Source organism: Castor canadensis, chromosome 1 (genome assembly GCF_047511655.1).
Source record: "Castor canadensis chromosome 1, mCasCan1.hap1v2, whole genome shotgun sequence".
NCBI lineage: Eukaryota > Metazoa > Chordata > Mammalia > Rodentia > Castoridae > Castor > Castor canadensis.
Window position 1 is genome coordinate 122,949,446 of NC_133386.1, and position 22,612 is coordinate 122,972,057.

The 22,612-nt window shown below is 35.3% G+C and overlaps 1 protein-coding gene across 8 annotated transcripts in view; it reads left to right on the forward strand.

Annotated features, from left to right (window-relative positions):
* Positions 1-22,612, forward strand: part of Dlg2 (discs large MAGUK scaffold protein 2) — a 2,025,432-nt gene that overhangs the window by 566,704 nt on the left and 1,436,116 nt on the right. For 6 of the 8 annotated variants that reach the window (XM_074081674.1, XM_074081712.1, XM_074081675.1 and 3 more), the window contains one exon: positions 9,867-9,941. The exons of 1 other annotated variant lie outside the window; for it this stretch is intronic. In XM_074081674.1, coding sequence (XP_073937775.1) covers positions 9,867-9,941 — 75 coding nt within the window. Of the gene's footprint in view, positions 1-7,412; positions 7,429-9,866; positions 9,942-22,612 lie in introns of those variants that run through there. One more of the 8 variants, XM_074081691.1, reaches the window with a different exon arrangement.

A 22,612-nucleotide genomic window follows, 5' to 3' on the forward strand; every position in this document is an offset into this window, starting at 1 on the left:
ACACTAGAACTATTTACAACTATAGTTTTGCAGGAAGCTAAAATAATTTTTATTTTCTACCATTGCTTTATGTAGAGAAAATGAAACAAATCACCAAGGCAACAAATGGTTTTCTGAGTGGCCCTGTGTTCATAGACAAAGCTATTTATTCATGCAGATATATAGTTGCATCTGCTCCCATGGTAGAAACAGTATATATAACCAATGATTTTATTTATCTAATAAGTATTTATTGAATATCTACTATGTTCTCGATGTACTTGTAGGCATGGGGATACAATGAACAATCTGTTGACATGGAACTTTTAGTCTAATGGGAAAATATAGCCAATTATGGAAGTAGCTGTGATATCTGGTAGGAAGATGAATATAGGTAGTATGGAAATGAGCATAAGGATCCATGGTTGCTGCATAGGCAAAGTTAAATACCAGGGAAGTCTTTTCAAAGGAAGCAACAATTAAGTTGATATGTAGAATGGGGCAGACAATGGAATGGTAAGATTCTAGGTTGGAGAGAGATGGAGAAAGAGAGGGAGAAGGACAGGGAGAGAGACAGAGATACATTCAAGGAAAAATGGTCAGTGTCGCTGGGATGTAAGGTGTCCAGGTAGTAAGAAGCTACAAAGGATGCAGTGATAAATACCAAGGAGTTGTCAAAGGTATATATTATTTTAAAGGGAATAGGATTTTCCAACCATCATTAACACTGATTTCCCAGACTTCCCCCCTATTTCATTCTCTTGATTTGAATTTTCTCCTTCTTTCTGTCAAAGTCCTTTTTGACAATCTTTCTTTTTCTTTGCTAAACATAGCAGTTTTACCTTTCACTAGTTGAATGTCCTTCTCTGAACTGTAGTTCCCTCATCCATAAAAATGTACCTGTCTTGCAGGGTTGTTTTGAGCGTTCAGCGAGATAAGAAACATAAGGTTCTTAACATACTACCTTGTAGGGGGTAGGTATACTGTTCTCTGTTGAAGTCCACAGCATCATATCTTCCTTTCTCTGGTACCCTTTTCATCTGTATTGTGCTAATGACTCTGGTTCTGATACCTGTCATTCCAGTCAAGTGTCTGCCTAGTGGCAGGTCTACCTAATAGAGTTTGGAGTGGAAGATTTGGTTAAATAGGGAAGATCTATTGCGTGTTTCAGAGAGGCAGAAATACAGTGAGTAGTAGTTTTTAGGCATATATCCACAGCTTATTAAAACAAAATTTAGAAATGAAACAAAATTTCATTCCATGGATCATAGCAATTATCTATTGATTCAACACAATAACTGTTTCTTCTGACAAACCTGGTTAGTAGGATGATCATTTCACAGCATTAGCCCTTTTCTCTGTGGGTAAGTGTCACGTGTACTATGACAAGCTATGAGTTTGAAAGGATTGTCCTTTATAAGAACTTTATGTAAAGTTTATTTTTATGAGACAAATGTGCATTTGCAAAGGAGACAAGTGCAAAAAAATTACAAGTCAAATAATATTTAAACACTTATTGTGCTCAACATTTAAATAAGTCATATAACTCTCTTTATAAAGTACAAAAGACTCTTCAACCCTTCCTTTCATTATTTCATCTGACTGTTTGTAGATAAGATTTTCTTAAAGCAGATTACTCACGATTACAGCTGCCTGAGAGACCTGTCTCATTGCATTTATGTATGCACTTCACCAAAGGCAATTTAGAAATGTGTATTGGATAAAGATTCAGAAAATACAGTCTTGGGCTTTCTGTTGATTATATTAGTAATTTTAAATCAGTTCAGTATACTCTCTGAGCCTTGTTTGCTCAAGATTGAAATGGGGGGTCATAATATGGGCTTAACAGTACTTCCTGCACAGGATTATTATATAGAATTAAATTAGTTTATCTGAAAATATAGAATACTATTTACATGGAAAGGATAAGTATAATTATTGTAAAGAGGAAATCCTAGTGTAAACTGGCATCCTTTTACTGCCATTAGTATCAGTGTTTGGTAGAGAAAATGAAAGCTTGTCCATATGTGTTAGAACTAATTTTATGTTAATTTTAATGACACAGGCAAATTGGCCTGACATATCTGAGATCTCTCAGAGAATCGAGTGTGGAGCAGCTGGGCAACAATTGTCATCTACCACTAAATTGGCTTAGAGTAGAACAGAATACTATTTGAAAGTTCAGCCTTTGGAGTTCCAGGCTTATGTGCAGTCATAGCTCTGCAAGTTATTTCTGTTGTCTGGGCCAATTTACTTAATTTACCTAAATGTCAGTTTTCTGACTTATAAAATGAAATAATACATGCTTCAAAGGGCTGTTGTAAGGATTAAATGTTGCATTCATTACCTCCATAAATATTTCCCAGTGTTGGTATGTGCTAGGCATTATTTTGAGCAGTGGGTAATAGACTAGTGAAAAAAAATCAAATAAGACCTAAACCCTTTTAGAACTTAGAACTTACAAAATACAGTGAAGATACAGGCTGTTAATAAACACAAAAAGCATAAACATAGTGTCATATAGTAATAACTTCTATAATTAGGTGGAGAAATGGAATATAAAATGATGAATGAGTATAAAAAGGCAGGAAGCTATTTTAGACAGGATGGACATAGAAGTCTACTCTAAATAAGTTCTAGAAACTTAGAACATCTTGGCAAAGAACATCCCGAATAAAGAGAACAGCTAGTGCAAATATACACACGGAGCTTTGTAGTGACTATATATACAAACAATCAACAAAGAGTAAGTAAGAATGTTTCTGTTCCTCATCCTCTTCCATTTCTTTTTCTCTAAGAATCTGACATTTAAGAATAAATTTCATAATGAGGTTCATTAATTCAACTAGCCACTTGGCACTCTGGTGGCAAATTTCTACTTCTGTAGTCAATGGGGATTTCCTCTGGCTTTAGTGAACAATATTTCCTAGGCTTATTGGTCTTTATTGATGAGAGAAAGATATCAAGTGTTTCAATATTCTCTTCCATTGTACATTGATGATTAGTACCAGATTAGAATTCTGTGAAAATAACCCCCGCCCTCGTATCTATTCTTATACTCCTACCCACACATATCCATTTCTTTGTATCTAAGTAATTCAATTCTTGAGCTAACTTTTTAGAAGATATAAGGATTTTGTGAGAAACTGGTTTGACAGTAAATGAATAAATTCTTTGAATTTGGAATTCTATTTACCCAGTAACTTAAGTAAAAAATTACAGGAAAATGCCTGCTCTCTGGAGTTCCCCAGGCATAAATCATTTTCATGTTACAATCTCTTCTCAATATATCGAATATCACTATCTCAGTTGCCATGGCTAGATAAAAGGGAGTTATTCTTCATTCTTATTTTTCCCTAAATCCTCCAAAGTCCCAACTCCTATTCATCTTATTTCCTTAATCTTTTCTTTATTTGCATTCCTGCTACCAGTAGTAGTCTTTTTCAGGTTCTCACTGAGTCTTTCATAGATTTTGCAATAAAATCCTTATTAATTTTCTTGCCACTTCTATAACTCCATATTTACACATTTCCTTCATTGTTAACTGGGAAGTTCCTTAAAATATATGTGTGTGTGTACTAAATTTATGTGTCACAACTCTGTTTCCCTTGTCTCATTATTCAATGTGGTTTGTTCACCAGCTACAATGGCATGCCCTCAGAGATTGCTTGAGATGCAGTCTCAGGTTCTAAGCTGGAATTACTGAATCAGACTTTGCATTTTAATAAAATCTCAAGCTAATTTGTATCCCTAGTTGATTTTGCACATTATGGCTTAGAAACACTATCCTGCAAGATAAAGTGCATTATGTAGTCTGGCATACGTGGTCCTCTATGTTCCCCCTAACAATCTGAATTTCTTCTTCCTCCTTGTACCTACATTTTCTTATGCCTGGAAAGAAACCCCCTAGCTTGGCACTTAAACTTTGTCTTAAACTTTAATACTCAGAGTAAGTTGACTGCTTTGTAAATAATTTCCTTTATTCTGCACCACCAGATTGAGCCAGCCATACTTCATGTTCTCAGCACGTTGTATGTATCTTTGTAATAGCCTTTATCTAGTTGTACAATTTTTTTACATGTGCCTATCTCTTTCTAGACAGGGCACAGGAGGAGTTCTTGGTTACATTCACAACCCATCATCAAACATGGTATTGGCAAGGGATGCTATATACATTGACTGATTCTTTCATTGACATTGATATGTATTTCAGGGTTGAATAAGTAATGAATGGGTGGATAAAATATTTTCTTTCTTTAAGTTACACAAATGCACGTTTATCTGTTTGTATATGTATGTGTGTAAACACATGTTTGTATATGCACATAAAGACACATATACATACATACATGTGTTTATAAATTCTACTGCACAAGAAATAGTGTAAAATCTTTTCAATCTGATAGACTTCTCAGTTGAGAGGCAGACAGTTGGTGAACTCATCTGTGAATAGTTGGTAGCCCTGAAATAACACTTGAAATGCCATTTTAGTATAAGAGAAATGGACTAAAAGAGATAAAAGTCCTCACACACACCAAGGAAACTGGCAAATGGATCATATCTCTGATAAACCAATTTATTCTGATTATAATTTAAACTTCTGGAATTCAAGTATAAAAATAGAAGTAGATTGCACATTTTTTACTAAACAAAAGCTAAAGCAGTCAAATCAGGTTTTCAGTTTGATAAAAGAATGCCAAGTAACATCTATTTAGGTACTCAGTGATTTAATATAGCATGATAGTTAGTTTGGGGAAAATGATTTGACTTTGTAATGTGTATACAATGTGTTTACCATAAATATACTATAAAGCTATAGTGTTTTCCTTTGTGGTATATTTTTACTATAAGACATGAAAACGTGTTAGAAACCTACGCAATGCAAAATTTAAAAATGATTTTATTCTACTACATTATCAGCTTATGAAACAGTTAGATGAATATTAGAATTTAATACTAATATTAACTTTAATGTAGGATGCGCAATGTTTCACTTAATTGCAGGATATGAACTTGTCCAGGAAGGGTTTACATGAAGCTGCTGTTTTTTAACTTGGTTTACATTTCAGAGAACAAACTGTATGGATACCATTGAATGACTTTACCCAAAGTAATCTCCAAAGGGAATTTTTACAAAACTATATTAATGAGTATTACATGGAATTTGTCCAACTAGCCACATGATGTCAGCACTATGCAAAAGGGACCCTAGATGGATGTTACGTTATTCTGTAATTGATGCTGATTTAAAAGCTTTAGGTACTTTCAAATGTTGCCTTGAAACTATTCTGAGACCCCGTGGCAAAAATAACTCAGAAGAATCAAATATACCATTTTCCTAAGCAACAATTTAATCCACAACAAATTCTCCTTTAGGATCACTGAATTACATTCACGAAAAGAATATTCGGAAGTATTATTTCAAGATCTGAATCATACCACTTATTATCCTCACCAGCAGGAATTTTGGTTGTTGTACAAAAACACAATTCAGAAAGTGTTTGTCTTAGCTTCCCTCTTCTTTTTTTTTTTTTATTATTCATATGTGCATACAAGGCTTGGTTCATTTCTCCCCCCTGCCCCCTCCTCTAATCTTCATGTTTTTACAAAAAACAAACTAGAAAGGGAATTTAAATATTCTTGGTGATTAAAAAATTGAAAATCATATGCTTAAAAAAAAAAACCACAAGTAAAACTGTACATTTTTAGCAAAATAAATTCTCCTTCCCTGGTCTCTATTATGAATCTCCTAGGATTTCAAACTACAGTGTTTTCTTGCTAGTCTTTTAAAGTAAAACTGTCCTGAATTAACACACATGTAATTTCCTCCAGTTGTCTGAAGTTCTATTTAAATCAAGGACAGCTCTAATTGCTAGTTCTTCCTGGATGAGTGTGTGGTGCCGTCTATGGCACCTGATCTACTAAAGCCTGTACATTACTTCATTGATGAACATTTGTCCCCAAATACATACTCATAGGTGTCAGAAAGACAGGAAACATATGCAAGTAATATCCATTTTCCCCGCTCCCCTACATTATGTTGGGTTTTGTCAGAATTGAAAGTATCTGAGAATTGTCTGCTAAGAGAAAACTCTGTAAGTTTAAATTCATGGCATGCTATGTGTATTTTTCAGAAAACAGTGTCCAATGTATATTCGTGTTTTGAAATTCAAGAAGATTATAAGAACAAATTGATACAAATTATATATTTAATAGGTTGTAATTATATTTTATCAAAAGCTCAACTTTTTAAACCCTTTATTCTTTAGAAATATGGTAATTGTCCCCTTTCCCATGCAGTTAATTATAAATTTCAGGAAGAATTAAGTCTGCTAACTCTCTTCATTTTTTTTCCTCTGTCTCTATGGTAGCAGTGAGAATAAAAGTGAATTGCTTTGATCTTGTTTCTGAATGGCATTTCTTTCCACAAAGGACTGACCTAATTTTGGGGTCCTGAAATTTGAGACATTTTTATCAGCTACTAATTTGTTAATCCAAAAAAGATATCTTTACAGATAAATTTTAAGTATGTTTTAGAAGAAAAAAGTAGCTAAAAGTACTTAGAAGTTAGAAATCACAGTCCTTTATATGTTTCCACAGGACTTTGTAGTTTAGGATCTAATGGACAAAATCTGACAATGAAAATTATTCATCAACTGCAATGGTAAATAGCTTCCAAAATTTCATCTTGTTTATAGAATGAAGTGCTAGACTGCAGATATTAATTACATCTAAAGTATTTTACAAAACTACATTTCAGAGCTTATATTGTCTGTGCAGAGTAATAATTCAACTTTGGTGGTTGTAGATCTTCAAAGAATACTGGGACATGCCCCCACATGTGCTAAAATATCATATTTCTTAGAAATATATACAGAACAATGATTTCAAGTATGTGATCCTAGACTGCAGAGTCAATTCTGGCTCACATTGTTAGTCTTCCTAAAACTGCTGCAGTATTTTAGACATTCTTTCCATCCTTCCTTATATTAATTAACATAAAGTTATAAATAAAATTAAGATTTAAAATTCTTGACATTTGCTAACCCCTGTCTCTCACTTTTTCCTCATTTAATTTTATTAGTAACCTTGTGAGGTAAACATTATTATTTTATACTTAAGGGTGAGAAATACAGACTCAGAGGAGCTAAGTGATAAGATAATAAGTTAATAAGATAAATATTGTGCAAACTACATATTTATCTTTTTATTATTAGAGTACATACCAGACCCTGGACTTAATGTATTACAGGTATTGTTTTATATCATTCTTTCAATAATCCCTTAAACTGGGTATTATTCTCTCCATTTTATGGGAAAGAAAATGAACTCACAGAAGCTAAAAAATTACTGAAAGGCACAGCTCTGAAGAGGGACTACTCTGGCATTCTGACCCAGGTCCAGTGTTTTTACCATGGTATTACACACTCTCCCTGACTACTTTTCAAGGTAAATGCGGTGATAAAATGAGCTGACAATATGTGCTCAATTAATATTATTTCATTATGCAGTTAGGGAATGGCTTCTGTACCCAAGGCCACATCCTCTCCTCACTGAGACCACGCAGTGCAAGTCACAGCAGTGACTTCTATTTGTCCCTTAAATGTGTCCAGTCTAAGAACTTGGGTCCTAACCCCCCCACCATCGTTAATTTAGCTAGGTAAGTGGTTGGAATGTGATTTTCACGTAGCATGTTTAGTCCTCTTATGTATTAACCACACATTGCGCCTCTGCTAGCCTGGTTACATGTCTTAATGGAGTTATAAGGGACTCTGGGAAGCTTAAGGATGACTCAGCACCACTGTCAATGCCCACTGAAAATCCCTTGTTCTCAGCATCCTATGGAGAATAGGTCAGCAGCATTTGTTTCATTTACAGAAGAGCCAAATGCATGACTCCACAGCATGGCTTCAGCCTTAGTAAGGATTCCTCAGAAACAAATTAGGTCAACTTATTTTAAACATCTTTTGAAACCCAAGAAAATAAAAGGAAACAAATGGAAGGATAAGACCAAAAAGGGATGAAGTCATACATTGAGAAATATGAGGAATCATGACCCCAAATTAACACATAATCATGATTATGTTTTGCATATCTAATTGACACATTGGACAAGGAGGACTCATGGATGGAAATAATAGGGGTCACTTTATTTTGGGCTCCCTATTGTTTGCTTAGAATGACTTAGTGTCAGTGGTCCTCACCTTGCTTTCTAACTAAAAACTTGAGTCGTCTCAAGACTTTCCTTGATTTTTTTCCCATTGCTTTAAAAGGAATGAAAAGCACTATGATTGCCTAAAATCAGTAGTTCAGTAATTAAAACTGCCCAGTTCCAAATATCCATCAAAATTCTGGGCTCTTTGCAGATCAAAGATGCTCTTCTTCCTATTATGGAAACTTCAGTCCAGACAACTGCTTTGTGGAAAGGGGAAGCTGTATTCTTCCCATTCTTCTTCCCTTTTTACCAGTTGGGTACTGAGTCCTCCCAGTTTGGAGCATGAGAGGGAAGTAAGAAAAGGCAAACAGAAAGATCTTACTGAACTGGCATTGTTATGCTTTTTTGCTCTCTGAGCCTGACACATATAATGGTACTAATAACAAAAACAACATGGCGCACCCTTAAAAAGTGCTGATTGTGTATAGAAGTAGTTCTAAGTGCTTTACTGATATTAACTCCTTAATCTTCATAACTGAGCATCTTACCCATGGTCACCTAGCTAAGTAAATGGTAGATGCGAGATTTTAGCTGTGTGGCTTCCAACTTTTTCTCTCATGGGCATTTTGTGGTTCTTTGGAAGTTTCCTTTTTTGGGTTCTTCTGACTTAATCTTCTATGCTGTGGCTGATAAATTTCTTTAGCCTCAGGTTTTATAGCAGTCCTTCCTATGTAGAGGGTTGTCTTAGCAGACATCATGTTCCAAAATGGATCTTTTGCCTTGTACAGTTTTCTCCCTTGTAAAATGGGTATAATAATCCTCTGTCAATATTCATCATGCATATTAGTAATATCATGGGTCCATAATAATTCCTGGAAATTTAGTAGCTCAATAAATTGTGTCTGTGGTTTTTATGATGATTATTAGCACCGCCAGGAAATCTATATTATCATTGAGTATATAATGAATGAAATAAAAGATATTTTATTAGAGCCTCCCCTCCTTAGGACTAGTCATTATTACAGGGATAAAACAGTATTGTTAGTTAAAGGGAAGTACTTTATTCTTTCTAAAAGACCAATTAGGAGTGGATTTACAGGAATTTCAACAATAGTAAGTTAACTAGAGATAAATTACTAAAGAAAGAGAGCCTGGAAAATGGCTCGGAAAGTCTTTGAACAAATTGTTTCATTTCTCTGCACCTCCATTTCTGATGTGACAAGAAAGCCCTCTAAGATCTATCCCTGTCAACTCTACATTCTGGAGTTCTATGAGATGCCCTAGAGAGAATCACCATCATTAGCTTACAGTCTGGAAGGGGAGACAAATAAACAAGTCTTTGTCTACTTTCACTCAAATGATATCAGAAAGGTACAAAATGTATTAGCATTGTCTGGGAGCCTGGAAAAGAGCAGAACAGTTCAGCCTCTGGGTTAGAAGAGCTCTCTTTTGGTTCTTCTTGGGGCCTGGAAGGCCAGTTTCTGAGAAAGCCTGGTGCCAAAAACCTAGTCCTTAGAGTAATTTTTTAAAAAACAAGTGAAGGATAATTTCTTATGACTGGATAAGAGCAGAAATTGTTTCCCACTCTTCTGTAGCCCTGCACTGAAAAATCATTCTCAAAAGCTTCTACAATACTTGTAAACATGGTAATAAACATATTGATAATAAATGTGTCAGCTATAAGTTAGTGAACATATTATATAGAATATAATATCACTTTTCTTATTTGCAGCAAAATCAAGGCAAATGCCCAGCCCAGAATTGTTCAGTGGAAGCCCCTGCTTGGATGCCTGTCCACCACTGTACTGTAAGTTTGACTATTCCAAGATCGGCCAGATTGAAGGAGAAATGTTTTTGAGATTTTGGAATAGCCTTACTGGAATGAGGTGGAATATTGTCTGAAACTGTGGAGCAGAGAAAACCTTTTGAAAGGAAAAAAATGTGCCTTCAGAAAGCTGTGTATTATAAAAAATAAATTCCATGTATTTTTTTCAGAGTCAGGGTAACTGCAAAGGATTTCTGTAAATGGGGTATTGATGAGTTAGATTTGGATGGACATTAAAATGAGTATATTTGCACATATATTTTCCTGAATAGCTGCAAATTCAGCATTATTTGATTTTAGTTGCCTTAGAGAAGGATGCTTTCTCTTCTATCATTGTTTTGTTGACTGCTTAATAGTGATGAGTAAAAGGACTTACAATTTTCAAGTCTTTCTGGTGTAATAATAGACTGCATTTGCGGGGAATCTTCTATCAGAGAATTTTCAAGTGACTTAGAAATAAACAGGTACTATGTCATTATCCTGTGTTACAGATGGGATACTTGAATGCAAAAGGAGTAAGAATAGTACATCAAATATAGAGCTGGCAATAGATGCCAGATACCCTACCTCTCCTTTTCCATGTACTCATTCTACTACATTGTGCTAAGAAGTAAATGAAGACAGAGAACTGATTTGTATGATGTTCTCTTATGCATGCATTGATAGAGATGACAGCAGTTCTTCTGGGAATTGTATATGCTATAAACTACAATTTGCCTGTCAGGAAATAATGTGTGTGTGAGATGGGGACAAGAAATTGGAAAGTTACTTTGGGGGCATCCCTCATTTGACCCTCCTTACAGGCAATGTAAAAGTGATGTGTGGAGTTTTGTTTTGTTTTTTTAATATCTGCATCTATTGTCGAGGTTCAAGCTGCTGAAAGGTACAGCTGGGCTGCCATGAGGTGACTTCTGACTGTTAGAAGGGAGTGAGCCTGGTAGACTACTTCTCATTCAGATCATGTAAGGGACAAAGCTTTCTTCCTTAGTTTTTGTTCATCTGTGGAAGAAGGAGGAAAAGGTGGGATCACATGTACTGAAGGAGATGCTGCTGCTTAATTTTGAAGGGATTCCTGCAGTGCAGAGGCAGCCCAGACCTGCCAGAGATTTGAAGAGTAAAAATGTCACACTTTTCTGAGCAGATGGCCAGGGGAGAGTACATGCTAAGGCACAGTGCTGATGCCAGAGAAAGGATGGGTTTTAATAATTATATTTCTCCATCAATCATTCCTTTTATTGTATCCCTGATGTTATTATTTTGTAATTAGTGACTCATGGGTCTATTTCTCTATGGAGACCATGTGCTCCTTAAGGTCCTAGTGTACATACACCGTAGTAAATCCCTTATACATAGCAGGAGCTCTGTGATTGAAGAGTTAATTCTAAATCTTCAATATGTTCATTTGCTATTTAATGAGTTTCTATGGCTTGAATGTGGCTTTTAGCAAATTGTTTTATAAGTCAGATTTCTTGGTGAAAAGGAACAATGATACAATTTGATCCTCTTATGTTGGGTTTTCATTTCTGAAATCAGGATAACTTGCAAACGAGTTTTCTAAAAGGGATATTGATGAATTAGATTTGGGTGGACATTGAAGTGTATCTATTTGCATGTATATTTTCTGAATCACTGAATATTCAACAGTATTTGGCTTCAGGTGGGTTCTTTTACACTTTTCTTCTTACAGAATACCACAAAATGTGGGTTTTGAGGAATTTTGTTTTCAAACTAGACAAAATTTCATAAATTCCAGCTATGGGTGGTACTATGCCAATTGCTGGTGTTACAAACAGGAATAAGATAGTGTTTATTTTTATCAAGTGCCCCTATGTGTAACACCAATGATAATTTTCGAGTAGCTGATCCTCTCTACTATACTAATGATTTTGGTTCCAAATAATATGACCTAGATAATTTAGTTACTTCATGCAGTCTCACTGCAAGTAAATGAGTTATTAGAATCCAGTCTTTGAAATTGTTGGAAATAATTCACTCATTATTACTTTGGAGTTAGAACTCTTAGTATCTGGGGGAATATTAGATTAGGTCTTTCTAATTTGGAGATCCTCAAGGACTAAATAGTGTTGTATAGTATACTTAAGACTCTTCCTGAATATCACAAGTCAAAAATGTCAACATGAAAATCTGATTCTCAGATTTTGGCTTTGTGTCGGGTGAGAGTATCAGAAAACAAATGTTTCTTCTTCACTTCTGCCATGGAATTGGGAGCTGCTGGTTTAATAATTTTCCTTTCCCATTTACTTAAAATAATTGCATCCCCTAGTGGGGCAGATACTTTCTGGAGGTGCTGTAGAGTGCACAATGACCTGCTTGTCTTCAGGTTACTCCTGATCCACGAATGTGGCCTCCCAGTGGCCATAGTTGGACTGCATGAGCCTGCCTAGGCTATTGCTGACTGATCAAGGGACAGACATCTGATCCCAGCAAAGAGAGATTCTTGCTTCTAAGAATCTAAAAATTGTCTCAGAGAGAAACCAAATTGGTAGTCATCAATACTGAATCACATGAATGACAATACTTTGGAAAAAAATTATGTGACCCTCAGTTGTTGAGACCTCCCTAGAGCTTCCCTTTTAGGGTTCTATTTACTCAAATCTCTGATTCTGTGAAATGATCCTAGTCATTAAATTACTTTTCCCCTTAAGTGATTTCGATTTTTTTGTTCCTATTATGTTTAGGGTTTGTTTTTTTGATTTATATGTAACCAAAAAGGAAAAATAATGGCTTATATACCCAGCCAGCAGGATTTATTGAGTCTTCAGCCCATTTCCTCCAATGCTAATGAAATGAGTACTCTCAATCAGAAAGGAGCATTCAGAACACTGTGACTTTGTTAATTTATAATAGTCTATTCATTCCAAATGTCTGATCATATGCAACACTTGGATACCTTAAAAAATGATGAAATAATAATTTGGTAATTACTTAATTCACTATAGAATGAGAAATATAGGCAGTTAACTATCCAATTAGCATATGCCTATTTATTTAACAAAAACTGCACATGACATGTGAAGTCATTCTGGAATTAATTTTCATTTTCTCATCTCTCAAGGAATAGTGAAAGTCATAGCTTTGTGTGTTTAAGAGACTGTCACCACTGTCTCAAATTGTCCAAGGATGGAATCAGGTCATAACTAAATACATTCTTGCATGCAAAATAAATGGATAGTCTCTATTATCTTTGTGCATTTTTCAGGTTCCGTTAATTCTCTCCCACATTCCTTTCTTCATTGCCTTATTCTTGCTCTTTGGTGTTCTACTCTATAGTGATTGTAATTGGGCTTTAATGCTTTTTGCAAAACAGTCTTGGTCTTCTTGCATGTATTTCCCCAAGTTCATTTTAAGTGCAGAACATTTATCTTTGCTTTTCTTCTGTCTCCAAATTGTTACCAGTTACATATTGCCTTGAAAATGGCTTCTGTCACTATTAGTTCAGTCTCTGCTGATGTTCTCTTTTTTTGGCATTCTGCACCTATGTAGTAATGGGTTTGAGAAGAATTTTTTTCCATTTCAGTCAGGTCTATAATGTGCAGATTGGAGTTGAAGCTGAAAAGGAACTTTATTCCCAGTAATAATATAGAAACATGGACACAATTATACTTCCTGAATAACTGTAAGTGAAATATCTTTCCGAGTGAGAATTGTGGCAGTTTATTTGTTTATATCTCAGTTTATGGCACTATTAAGCACTAAAATGATACCCTTCCTTAACCCCACACTTGAAATTTAATTGGGTTTTATGCCTCATTGGTTTGTATGGCCATGAATATGACCACAATAGTTATCTGAGTCTCTGCTGCTTCAAATAGTTGAATAAAATGCTGACAAGCTCTGGGACTCAGGTGAAGGACAGATAGTTCTCTGAATTTGAAGTGAACTAGGTGAAAAACTAGCTCCTGGAAATAAAGAACCTAGGACTTAACTGCAGGAGACTTGAGTGGCTACTGCCTTTGAAAGATATCTCTGGACTACTCCGAATGGCCATGCTCTGTGCATGGATTTGATCATTTTGAGGAATATCCTCAAACTCAATCCTTAGTTACTGGGCATTACTTACAGATGGCTGTAATGTATGATTTTTATTGGTTAGACATATATGAGGTAAATATGCATAATTTGACTAGCATAATTGTTTTATTTATCTGCACACCCCTTAGTGGAAAATAAGAATAATGCTAGGAGTTTTGAAAAGCTGAGTTGAAAATAAAATCCCTGTTATTATGGAGTTTATCAAAGATATTGCTATATCTTTTGATAAGTAAATATGTAAAATATTGTCAAAACTTATATAAACATTTGCAAATTAGAATGCTACACTCTCAAATATATCAAGTCTCATTTACTCATTCTAGAATGCATTACTGAACACATATTGTGAATTGTAACTGACCCTTGGATTTCTCAGTGTTTTAAGAAACAATATACGCAAATCATAACTAGACTTGGTAGCACATTCTACAATAATGGTCTATACAAAGAGCTATCAATTTTCAGAATGAATAGTTACCTTAAGATGGATTTTAGAAGGCACAAGTTGTAGTATTTGGTCACATTTAGGGGTTCAAGTTTTAGGAATGAGTAAGATTTCTGTTAATATATATTAACTTTGTCACTTATTACTGTATGACCTTGGATAATTTACTTAATCTCTCTAAATGTATAATATAAAAAGGTATCTTAGTATTTACTTGAAATAATAGTAAATGTTAACATAGTTCCTGACACACAGTAGTTGCTAGGAGAAAAGAAAGAAATGACAGTTCTTTCCAGAAGAGAGTGCATGGAGAAGGATGAATTGACGAGAGAAGCATGAAAAACAAGCAATAAATTGTTATTATGGTAGGGTTACTTATTTAGTTTTATTGAGAAAGGCCCTATCTTCAAAAATTATTCAGGTTGGGACAGGATAAGATTCCAAGATTTTATATACAACTCTTTAAGCAAAAATCTTGCAGCTCTTAAAAAGAAACCTTTTTGCTCTCTGATAGGCAGGAACTGATGGTATAGGAGTGTCATAGTGACAAGAGACATTTGTATTCTGAATAACATAAAGCCATTTTCAGGGCCAGGTACTCCTTTTCACTTAAAAACATTTTAACATTTTCCTATTATGTCTCTCTAGATCCTGAAAGTAATTTTTCTCTTTTATGAGATATCAATAAAAACAGACACTCCTCATAGAAACCAGAGATGTTCTTTTAGAGTGTTAATTGTTTCAACATGTTCTTCTACACTGCTTCACATTACCCACAGTCAGGTCATTCACTCTAATTGAAAACATTTAATACAATGTGCATAAGCTATTCTGTAATAGTTCTAAACATTTTCTTCTTTTTATGTAGCCTCTCTCTGGCTTTTGTTTTTTCAGTGTGCATTTTGTGACCTAATTTTATATACAACCCACATAAGTACACAGACCATGGCACTCAGAATCATCTAAAATCATCATAAAATCACACTGTGTCTGCTCTCTGAGTGTGTCCAGAGTTGCTGTGAACACAGTACCCACTGGGCTAACTCTGCTGCTGGGAAATTACACCCAGGATGGCTTTGATGAGTATTGTCTTTCCAAAGACTGGATACCATTTTTATTTTTTAGGGCAAGGTTTTCATACTATCAGCAGTCTTTTTATAGAATGAAAAGTCAGGACATTATCAGATGATTGTAATTTTAGGAAAATTGCAGAAAATTGAAGATTACAGGAGCTTAAATTGGTGGGCCCTGGGATTGGAGTGTATCTGGCCATATGGGTGATGGCCGTGGGGTTAGGAAAGAATCCAGTGGAGAAATGATCTCAAAAGAGTATGGTTCACTTTAAGAAATGTGAACTCTGTGGGTTGACTCTGATCCCAAGTTTGCTATAGTAAGGGGCTCTAAATCAAGGGAAATATGAGGAAGATGAGATTGATACAACAGGTAATAGTTCCTCTTTCCCTTCTTTTCTGGCCCTCACACTACCTTAGATATATAGTGCTAGAAACTGCAATACTCATAAAATAATTTTGTTACACTGATCTTTGAATGACTCCAGAAGGGGAACCCACAGTATTTATGGAGGTGGGCACTGGTTCATGTGATTGAGGAAAGGGCATTCCCAGTGATCGCACATAAGAAAACTACACAACAAATGAAACAGAAGTTACATAAGCATTTACCCAGTATTCACTGGATAATGTGGCAGAGGAAGCAAGTCCTGATGCTGTTGTCAAGATCCGTGAATCTAAATGGAGGAATGGTAAATAACCATGAGAGCCAAAAGCAGGGCCACAGTAAAATTGAGGTCAGCAAAGTTTATGTTTAGTGTCCCCAGGCTCCTCTTTCAGTACTTTTAAACTGTAACTCTCTCTTTTTCCAATTTGACTAATTTGGGGGCTTCAGTATTTATCTACCTCTTCCTACTTTCTCTTTTTGTCATTCAGCCAAAGATCTGGTAGAACAAAAGGATGAATAGATATATTCTTCCTACGGCATTTAGGATTTTTATTTTATATTGTTGTTTTCTATCAGTGTTCTTTATTTTTCTTCACTTCTTTACTGAGATATAATTTATAGACCTGTAAATTATAAAGAGGCTGATTCAGTGATTTTTAGTTCATTCACAGAGCTAAACAACTATTACCACAATCAATTTTAGAATATTTTATGACCTTAAAAGAAACTCTACACCTGTTAGCAGTTACTCTCCATTTGCCTTGCCCTCCAAAACCACTAATCTACTTTCTGTTTCTAGGGCTTTGCCTATTCTAGACTTTTTGAGTTATTTTTTTTCTCTTTTTAAATTGTTGTGGGTGGAAGTACTTTGTGGTATTTACAAAAGTTCTTACAATATATCAAATATTTCATACTTGAATTCAGCCCCCCATCCTCCTTTATCCTCCTTCCCCCATTCCTGGAGTAGTTTCAACAGGTGTCATTTTCCATTTACATACATGTGTGCATAATATTTCCATATATATACACCCTCCTACTTACAAATGTCAGTCTTTTGTGACTGGCTGCTTTCACTTAGAATATGTTTTTAGGGTTAATTCATGTTAGTTATTACATGTATCAGTTCTACATTACTTTTTTGTGGAATAGTATTCACTGTATGACTATACCTTATCCTGTTTATTGATTCATCAGTTGATTGACTTGACATTTGAATTGTTTACACTTCTGAATATTACAAATAATGCCACTATGAATATTATTGTGTGAGTTTTTGAATGGGCATATGTTTCCAATTCTATTGAGTATGTAACCTGGGAGTGAAATTTCTAGGTCATATGATAACTCTGTGTTTAACGTTTTGAGGAACTGTCAAACTGTTTTCAACATCAGTTGTACCATTGAACATTCTTACTAGCAACAAATGAGATTTCAATTTCTCCATATTCTCAGCAACACGTGTTACTATCTCTCTCTCTGTCTCTGTCTCTCTCTCTCTCTCTCTCTCTCTCTCTATATATATATATATATATATCTCCACATTTTTTGTGGTACTGGGGTTTGAACTCAGGGCATCATGCTTGCTAAGCAGGCACTTTACCATTGAGCAATTCCACAAGCTGACTATCTGTATTTTTTTATTGCAACCATCATAATAGGTATGAAGAGGTATTCATTTTGGTTTGATTTTCATTTACCTAATAATTAATGATATTGAATACCTTTTCATGTACTTATTGGCCATTTGTTTATCTTCATGGTAGAAACTTGTATTCAAATTCTCTTGCCATTTCTGTTTATTTATTTAATTCATTTATTCACATGTGCATACATTGTTTGGGTCATTTCTCCACACTGCCCCCTCCCCCACACTCCCCCCCGCCCGACTCTGTTCCAGGCAGGTCCTGTTCTGCACTTATCACTAATTTTGTTGAAGAAAAGACATAAGCATAATAAGGAAGACAAAGCGTTTTTGCTAGTTGAGTTAAGGATAGCTGTACAGAGAGATTCCTAATATTGCTTTTGTGTACCCACGTGTTACGACCCGTGTTGATTCAACTCTAACTGATCTTTACACTAGTTCATGATCCCCTTCTCATGATAACCTCTGTCACTTTAAGGTTTCTGTATTAGTTCTTCTGGAGTGGGGACATCACACGCTTTCATGTTCTGGGTTTTCTACCTATTCCTATATCTCCCGTATGTGCTCTCCCCTTGTCATGTGATCCAAGTCAAAACACATTGCTGCATTTGCCCTAGATCTAATGTCCACATATGAGAGAGAATGTACAATTTTTGGTCTTCTGAGCCTGGCTAACCTTGCTCAGAATGATGTTCTCCAGTTCCATCCATTTACTTACAAATGTAAGATTTCATTCTTCTTCGTGGCTGAGTAAAATTCCATTGTGTACAAGTACCACATTTTCTTAATCCATTCATCAGTAGTGGGGCATCTTAGTTGTTTCCATAACTTGGCTATTGTGAATAGTGCTGCAATAAACATGGGTGTGCAGGTGCCTCTGGAGTAACCTGTGTTGCATTCCTTTGGGTATATCCCCAGGAGTGGGATTGCTGGATCATATGGCAGGTCTATGTTTAGATTTTTAAGCTGTCTCCAAATGTTTTTCCAGAGTGGTGGCACCAGCTTGCATTCCCACCAGCAGTGGATTAGGGTTCCTTTTTTCCCACATCCTCGGCAACACTTGTTGGTGGTGTTTTGGATGATGGCTATTCTAACAGGGGTGAGGCAGAATCTTAGTATGGTTTTGATTTGCATTTCCATTATGGCTAAAGATTGTGAACATTTTTTCATGTGTTTTTTGGCCATTTGAATTTCTTCATTTGAGAAAGTTCTGTTTAGTTCAGTTGCCCATTTCTTAATTGGTTCATTGATTTTAGGAGAGTTTATTTTCTTAAGTTCCCTGTATATTTTGGAAAATATATATATAGCTGGAAAAATATATAGCTGGAAAATATTTTCCCTGTATATTTTGGAAAATATATATATATAGCTGGAAAAATATATAGCTGGAAAATATTTTCTCCCACTCCATGGGTGGTCTTTTCAATTTAGAGACCATTTCTTTTGTTGTGCAGAAGCTTTTTAATTTTATGAAGTCCCATTTATTCATCCTCTCTCTTAGTTGCTGGGCTTTGGGGTTCTATTGAGGAAGTCTTTGCCTATACCTATTTGTACCAGAGTGTTTCCTGCTCCTTCCTGTAGTAACTTTAGAGTTTCAGGTATGATATGTAGCTCCTTAATACATTTTGAGTTGATACTAATACAGGGTGATAGACATGGATCTAGTTTCAATTTCTTGGAGATGGGTAACCACTTTTCCCAGAAACATTTGTTGAAGAGGCTGTCTTTTCTCCATTGTATTTTTTTGGCACCTTTGTTAAAAATGAGGTGGGTATAGTTGTGTGGATTCATATCCGGGTCCTCTATTCTGTTCCACAGGTCTTCATGTCTGTTTTTGTGCAAGTACCATGCTGTTTTTATTCATATTGCTTTGTAATATAGTTTGAAGTCAGGTATTGTGATACCTCCAGCATTGCTCTTTTTGCTAAGTATTAGCAAACTTGGCTACTCACGGTCTCTTTTGTTTCCAAGTGAACTTTAGGTTGTATTTTTCAATCTCTGTGATGAAAGTCATTGGGATTTTGATGGGAATTGCATTAAACATGTAGATTGCTTTTGGTATTATAGCCATTTTTACTATGTTGATTCTACCAATCCATGAGCACAGGAGATCTTTCCATCTTTTGTAGTTTTTCTTCAGGAGTTTGTAATTCTCCTTGTAAAGGTCATTCACGTCCTTTGTTAAATTTACTCCTAGGTATTTGATTTTTTTTTTGAGGCTATTGTGAATGGAATTGTTTCCATATATTCTTTCTCAATTTGTTTTTTGCTGGCGTATAGAAAAGCTAATGATATTTATAAGTTGATTTTGTATCCTGCCACCTTGCTGTAGCTGTTTATTGTGTCTAAGAGTTTTGGGGTAGAGTTTTTTTGGTCTTTAAGGTATAGGATCATATAGTCTGCAAATAAGGATATTTTGACCATTTCTTTACCTATTTCTATTCCTTTTATTTCTTCTTCTTACCTAATTGCTCTGGCTAGAAATTCCAGTACTATGTTGAATAGGAGTGGGGATAATGGGCACCCTTGTCTCATTCCTGATTTTAGGGGGAATGGTTTCAGTTTTTCACTGTTAAGTATGATGTTGGCTGTAGGTTTGTCATATATAGCTTTTATAATGTTGAGGTACTTTCCTTCATTCCTAGTTTTCTTATAGCTTGTATCATGATGTGGTGTTGGATCTTGTTGAAGGCTTTTTCTGCATCTATTGATATAATCATGTGGCTTTTGTCTTTGCTTCTATTAATGTGCTATATTACATTTATAGATTTGTGTATGTTGAACCACCCCTGCATCCCTGAGATATAGCCAACTTGGTCATGGTGGATGATCTTTCTGATGTGTTGTTGGATTTGGTTTGCCATTATTTTATTAAGGAATTTTATGTCGATATTCATTAAGGAAATTGGCCTGTAGTTCTCCTTTTAGGAGGTATCTTTGTCTGGTTTTGTGATGAGAGTAACATTGGCTTCATAAAATGAGTTAGGCAGTGTTCCTTCCCTTTCTATTTTGTGGATCAGTTTAAGGACAGTTGGTATTAGTTCTTCTTTAACTATCTGATAGATTTCAGCTGTGAATCCATCAGGTCCTGGACTTTCTTTTTTGGGAGGCTGTTGATAGTTGCTTCAATTTCTTTTGTGTTATAGATCTATTCAGGTGATTAATATCCTCTAGGTTCAGTTTTGGGTGGTTGTAAGTTTCTAGAAATCTGTCCATTTCTTCAAGATTTTCAAATTTATTACAGTATAGGTTCTCAAAGTAGTCTCTGATGATTTCCTGGACTTCTGTGGTGTTTGTTGTTATCTCCCCTTTTGCATTTCTGATTTTACTGATTGAGTTTTTTCTTCTCCTCATTTTAGTCAGGTTTGACAGGGGTCTGTCAATCTTATTTATTTTTTCAAAGAACCAGCTTTTTGTTTCATTGATTATTTGTGTGGTTTCTTTTTGTTTGTTTCTATTTCATTGATTTCATCCCTTATTTTAATTATTTCTTTCCTTCTGCTTGTTTTGGGATTTACTCATTCTTGTTTTTCTAGGAGTTTGAGCTGTAGTATTAGGTCATTGATTTGAGATTTTTCTATCCTTTTAATATTTGCACTCATGCACCTAACTTTCCTCTTAGGACTACCTTTGCTGTGTCCCATAGGTTCTGGTAGGTCATGTTTTCACTTTCATTAACTTCCAGGAACCCTTTAATTTTCTCTTTTATTTCATCAATGACCCATTCATCATTGAGCAATGTGTTGTTCAGCTTCCAATTGTTTGCATGTTTTCTACTGCTGTTTTTGTTGTTGATTTCTAGTTTTAATGCATTATGGTCAGATAGAATGCACGGGATTATTTCTATTTCCTTATATTTGCTGAGGCTTGCTTTGTGCCCTAAGATATGATTGATTTTGGAGAACGTTCCATGGGCTGCTGAGAAGAATGTATATTATGCAGAAGTTGGATGAAATATTCTGTAGATATCAGCTAGGTCCATTTGATGTATGGTATGATTTAGTTCTAGGATTTCTTTATTGATTTCTTGTTTGGATGGACCTATCTATTGGTGATAGGGGGGCATTAAGGTCTCCCACTATCACTGTGTTGGATTTTATATATATTTTTAGGTCCTTCAGAGTATGATTGATAAAATTGGATGCATTGACGTTGGGTTCATATAGGTTGATAATTGTTATTTCCTTTTGGTGTATTTCCCCTTTTATTAGAATGGAGTGTCCTTCTTTATCTCGTTTGATCAATGTAGGTTTAAAGTCTACTTTGCCTGAGATATGTATTGCTACCCCTGCCTGTTTTGGGGGCCCATTGACTTGGTAAATCTTCTCCAGCCTTTCACTCAGCCAGTGCTTATTTCTGTCAATGAGGTTGGTCTCCTATAGGCAGCAGATTGTTGGATCTTCCTTTTTAATCCAGTTTGCCAATCAGTGCCTTTTGATGGGGGAGTTGAGTCTATTAACATTCAGTGTTAGTGTTGATAAATATGTGGTGATCCCTGTCATGTAGTTGTCTTTGTTGATTAAGGGTTTGATTGTGTGTAGCTGAATCAGTGTCACTCTCTATTTCTTGCCTTTTCTTCTCCTGTGTTTTGGTATTGCCTGCCCTTTCATGGTTTTATTTGCTTTCATTTTCTGTGTGCAGAATTCCTTGGAGAATCTTTTGTAGTGGTGGCTTGGTGGTCATATATTGTTTTAGTTTCAGCTTATCATGGAAGACTTTTATTGTTCCATCTACTTTGAATGATAGTTTTGCTGGGTAGAGTATCCTAGGATTGAAGTTATTTTCATTCAGTGCTTGGAAGACCTCACTCCATGCTCTTCTTGCTTTTAATGGTTCTGTTGAGAAGTCTGCTGTGATTTTGATGGGTTTACCTTTGTATGTTGTTTGTTTTTTCCTTCTTACAGCCTTCAATATTTTTTCTCTAGTCCCTGTTCTTGTTGTTTTAATGATAATATGTCATGGGGTAGTTCTATTTTGATCAGGTCCGTTCGGTATTCTGGAGGCTTCCTGTACCTGAATGGGCATAGTTTTCTCTAGATTGGGGAAATTTTCTGT